The sequence below is a fragment of the Melospiza georgiana genome, chromosome 25 (genome assembly GCF_028018845.1).
Source record: "Melospiza georgiana isolate bMelGeo1 chromosome 25, bMelGeo1.pri, whole genome shotgun sequence".
Taxonomy (NCBI): Eukaryota; Metazoa; Chordata; class Aves; order Passeriformes; family Passerellidae; genus Melospiza; species Melospiza georgiana.
This window is the reverse complement of record NC_080454.1, coordinates 3,616,547-3,621,677: the sequence shown is the minus strand read 5'-3', so window position 1 is coordinate 3,621,677 and position 5,131 is coordinate 3,616,547. Positions and strand designations below refer to the sequence as shown.

Sequence of the window (5,131 nt, the reverse complement as noted above, 5' to 3'; positions counted from 1 at the left end):
GCTGCTCTCAGCTTTCTCCTAAAGGGAAGGGAAAGGGGCTGTCAGCTTTGGCTATGTCACTGAGACTCCTGTACTGTAATCCTGGGCATCAGCAGATGGGCCTCAGATCACCCTCAGAAAGTGCCTCCTCAGCCTCCTCTCCCTACAGACAGCAGCAGCAGCACCTTGGCTTGCAGCATCTCTGTTTGTCTGCCCTACCCTTAAGGCCCTGGTGCCAGGGAGATGCCCCTGGGCAGTGCCCTGTGCTGGGAGGGGTCTGCAGGGCGAGCTGAGCCGCCAGGGCTGGGCTGGGCTCTGGCAGCACTGGAAGGGACAAGGCTTGGATAGAGAGAAACAGCTCCCAGTAGGCACAACTCCAGGCAGCAGAGAGCCAGACCAGCCTTTGGTATCCCATCCTGTTAAGCTGCATAAGGAAAGAGAGAAGGGTTTAGATAAAATTATTTTTAAACTGGAGAATTCCAAGAGTCCACTGTATTTTTCAAGAAAGATTTAAGTGTGATCATGCTGAAATAGAGACAGGTTAAATGAACAAAGGGCACCTGTGTGGGACCAGCAGGTCTGACTGCACTGGGGCAGAGTGAGCCTGTTTTCCCTCTGAGCTCCCCAGTGTTCAGCCTGAGAGCAATGCTGAAGATAAAGCAGTAACTCAGAAGGAGCAGAAATCCAAAATCAAAAATAAAGAAATTAAGAAAATTTCCTTCAAAACAAGATAACTATTTTGAGGGGATTCCTAATGAAAGAGCATAGGATGGACTCAAGGAAATCTGTCCAAGCTTGTCAATGTCTTCTTTCAACAGTTCACTATGCCCAGAGTGAAGGAATGTCCAACAGCAGCTCCATCAGCCACTTCCTCCTGCTGGCATTGGCAGACATGCGGCAGCTGCAGCTCCTGCACTTCTGCCTCTTGCTGGGCATCTCCCTGGCTGCCCTCCTGGGCAACGGCCTCATCATCAGCGCCATAGCCTGCAACCACCACCTGCACACGCCCATGTTCTTCTTCCTGCTCAACCTGGCCCTCAGCGACCTGGGGTCCATCTGCACCACTGTCCCCAAAGCCATGCACAATTCCCTCTGGGACACCAGGAACATCTCCGACACAGGATGTGCTGCTCAGCTCTTTTTCTTTCTGTTCTTTACTGGAGCAGAGTTCTCCCTCCTGACCATCATGTGCTACGACCGCTACGTGTCCATCTGCAAACCCCTGCACTACGGGACCCTCCTGGGCAGCAGAGCTTGTGCCCACATGGCAGCAGCTGCCTGGGCCAGTGGCTTTGTCTATTCACTGCTGCACACGGCCAATACATTTTCCCTGCCCCTGTGCCATGGCAACGTCCTGGGCCAGTTCTTCTGTGAAATTCCCCCAATCCTCAAGCTCTCCTGTTCCAAATCCTACCTCAGGGAACTGGGATTTCTTGCTGTTAGTGTTTGTTTAGCATTTGGTTGCTTTGTATTCATTGTTTTCTCCTATGTGCAGATCTTCAGGGCCGTGCTGAGAATCCCCTCTGAGCAGGGACGGCACAAAGCCTTTTCTACCTGCCTCCCTCACCTGGCCGTAGTCTCACTGTTCCTCAGCACTGGATCATTTGCTAACCTGAAACCTCTCTCCATGTCCTCCCCATCCCTGGATCTGGCCATGTCAGTTCTGTACTCAGTGGTGCCTCCAGCCCTGAACCCCCTCATCTACAGCCTGAGGAACCAGGAGCTCAAGGCTGCAGTGTGGAGACTGATGACTGGATGCTTTCAGGAACATTAAACTGCTGATTAATTTCTGCAAATAACTTATAATCAAATTCATCTTTAAAAGTTATTTTGGGTTTGGTTGTGTTTGTTTTTTTACTTTTTTTATACTGACCACAAAAAATTTCATTTCTTCTGACATTTCTCATTTAGTTTCTTTCCACCTTCCCTGTGCCCACAGACTGTGTCAATGAGAGGCTGTGCTCTCAGTGGCTTTAAATGAACTAAAGGATGTCCCAGCAGAGTTTTCTGCAGAGATGCCCTTTTGTTGCCTTCTGTGGAGCTGCAGCAGCAATGTCTGTGTGCAGAGCTGGGGGCAGATCACTGCTGGCACAGCAGCTGTGCCCAGCAGCAGCAGCACTTGGTGTTGCCAGTGCTGCTGCCAGGGCCCTGCCCCGCTGCCCTGGTGGTCCTGGTGTTGCTGTAGGGCCTGAGTGCTCTAGGGGCCGGGCACAGCCCTGGGGGTGGCAGCGCCGGGGCTGCAGCAGGGACAGGCCTTGGGCACTGCTGGGGCAGCGCTGATGCCTCAGCCCAGGGCCTGGGGGCTCCAGGCTCCTTGCCCAGGCTCTCTCAAGAACACGCCCAGGCCAATGCTCAGCACAGAAAACCCCCGTGAGCAGACCCAGGCTGGCCGTGGGCAAACAGCATGGCTGGGGCTCTGCAAGGGCCCTGGGGGAGACGGAAAGGAGCAGCAGAGCAGGGGCTGATCTATCCCCAGTGTGCTGGACAGTCCAGGGCAGCGTCCCAGAGCATCCTCATGCAGCTGCCAGCAACATCCCCCCTCTGCAGCCCTGGACTCTCCCCCAGCTCACAGTGGTGCCCCATCCTTGCAGGCACAGACACAGCAGCACTGGCTCAGCAGCCCCTGTTTGCATTTCACACAGTAGGGGGAGCACCTCTATGCTGCTGCTGTAGGGACATGAACCTGAGGGAGAACAAATGGGGCCAGCAAGGGCTGGGGGATGCCAGGGAAACCACTCAGCTCTGTCCTGGCCTCTGCAGTCAGCCAGAAATTTGTTCCCATCAGCTGGGAGTTTCCTGTCCCTCTGCAGGTGCTGTTGCTCAGAGCCAGGGCTGCCTGGCAGCCACCCCCAAACTGCCCTCAGCATTTCCTTGGCTCCACCTTTGCTTTCTTTACTCTTCCTGATACAAATGTCTTCCTATTGCCCACCCCTGTTCCCTCCCCTGCAAACAGCCCATCCCTGTTTGCCCTTTCCTCTCTGGCCCCACTCCCCATTGCAGTTCCTGACTTGGCACCATGGGAATGTCCCTTGGGCAGCAGGATCATCCTACAAGTGCTGCTGGAATTATCTGCAGGCTCCTGCAGTGCCTGGTGCTGCTCCCTTGCCAGAGTCACCCCAGGCCAGGGGGGCACATCTGGGCTGCTGTGTCTGGCTCTGGAGCTCCTTGTTCTGGGCAGTGAGGAGGAGCTGCAGAGGCTCTGCAGGACTGACAGGATGGGTTTTGGGGGTGGCAGGAGAAGCTGAGGGACCTGGGCTGCTGGAGCTTCTGAAGAGGAGGCCCAAGGCTCATCCTGCAACTGCTCCAAGGGTTCTTTCACAGAATCCCAGAATCAGGAAGGCTGGAAAAGACCTTGGAGATTATCAAGTCCAGTCTGTGCCCTGACACCACCTTGCCTCTCCTGAGCCTCCTCTTCTCCAGGATAAACAATCCCAGCTCCCTCAGCCACTCCTCACATGACTTGTTCTCCCGACCCCTCACCAGCCTTGATGCCCTTCTCTGGACATGCTCCAGCCCCTCCATGGCCTTCCTAAATTGGGGCGCCCAGAACTGGACGCAGCACTCGAGGTGCTCCCCAAGCAGTGCTGAGCACAGGGGAAGAATCCCTGCCCTGGTCCTGCTGGCCACACCATTCCTGATCCATAGGAGTGCCAGTGGTTTTATGAGGGAAATGGTGGGGAGAGGGTGATGACAATGTATTATTGATTGTCTGCCATGAAGGGTCTTGGTTTTCACATCTGCTCAGAATGCATTAGAAGGTATTGGGGGCTAATATCAAGTGCCATTGCTGATATCAATCTATAAAGAGGAATAGAAAACAGGAAAAAGCAGTTCACTTTGCATTGTTTTCAATACACTATATTCACTTTGAATTAACTTTTGAAGTCTTTCCAATTAACAACAGAAAAATTGAAAAATTAAATTATTCCCAGTGGCTTGTCTTGTTCAGATGTCTAGAAAGAATATTTTATGCTTTTCTCACTGAATTCCTGAGCTGAAGAGCTCAAGAAAGAAGAGGCCTCCGGAATAGGAAAATTAATCAGCAACCTCAAAGTGGCTGAGGATCCATCCCCATCAGAGCAGCAATGAACAGAAATGGGCACAGCTTTGTGGCTGCCCCAGCTCAGGCATGGGCCCTGGGCCTGGAGCAGGAGCAGCTCTTGACGGCCCCAAGGCCGCGGCTCTTGTGCTGCCCTGTGTAGAAGTGAAGGGAGAGGACCCATCCTTTGATCAGCATCGAACTCCGATTTATTGATCCACCATGCACATTTTATAACAGTGTTAATTAAGTTCATACATATTGCAAAACCCGAGCTCATCATTGGTTACCGATTACACATCAACCCTTCCTTTTGTTTTCAATACCTGTGGTTTGTTATTGAGACCAAGACTTGTTTTCTCATCCCGTTATGAACGGTTCTCAAGGCCTCCATGTTTGTCACTTTTGCTTTCCCATACCAGCCAAGGACAGAATATTTACTTGTTATTAAAAACAGCCTGAGAACTCTGCTGTTTACAGAAATGTGCCTGAGAACTTTGTTGTTTACAGAAACAGGCTTGAGAATTGCGGCTTACAGCTGCCTTTTACTTTTCCATCAGCTGTATATGATAATGGCATGTCTGAACAAAACTCTATAAGCCATGTCTGAGCAAAATTCTCCAACAAATTCCCCCTTTTTTCTTTTATGCACAAGGAGGTTAGTCTGCTAGGGTTTTTCTATTATTCTACTGACCATATCTTGAATACAATAAAAAAATACAAGGCAAAATAAGTAAAAGCATTATAAGCACACTTAGTATCTCTATAAGGTTCCCCAGCTGAGCCATAATGTCCTGCCTTATCAGGCATTGCATGGTAGCTGGTAATTGGACTAAGAAAAGAAGACTGTTAGTTGTTGTCATTCATGTGAACCGGGAGAGGAGGCAAACAGCTAGGGCTAATAATGCTGGAGTCGACCCCAGTGTCCAACAAGCCTGAAAATTATCCTTTCTGTCCTTCAATTCCACTTCCACCCTTTTCTTGGGTTTCTCAGAAATGTTCAAAGTCAGTGAGGTAAGTCCTCCGGTGAATTCAAAACCATTTCCCCCCTCTCTTGTCCTTTTACAGTCTGTAATCCCTTAGTCATTTGGCTCACATGGCACCAGCTGAGCA

The 5,131-nt window shown here is 51.1% G+C and overlaps 1 protein-coding gene across 1 annotated transcript; it reads left to right on the top strand.

The window, feature by feature from the left end:
• The first annotated feature begins 820 nt into the window (after positions 1 to 820).
• Positions 821 to 1,753, top strand: LOC131093421 (olfactory receptor 14I1-like). Its single transcript, XM_058040586.1, has one exon. It carries the CDS (start codon positions 821 to 823, stop codon positions 1,751 to 1,753), a length of 933 nt encoding a protein of 310 aa, XP_057896569.1.
• The last annotated feature ends 3,378 nt before the right edge of the window (positions 1,754 to 5,131 follow it).

Excerpts from the sequence above, each read along its gene's own strand:
- LOC131093421 (XM_058040586.1), top strand. The coding sequence starts at position 821 with ATGTCCAACAGCAGCTCCATCAGCCACTTCCTCCTGCTGGCATTGGCA.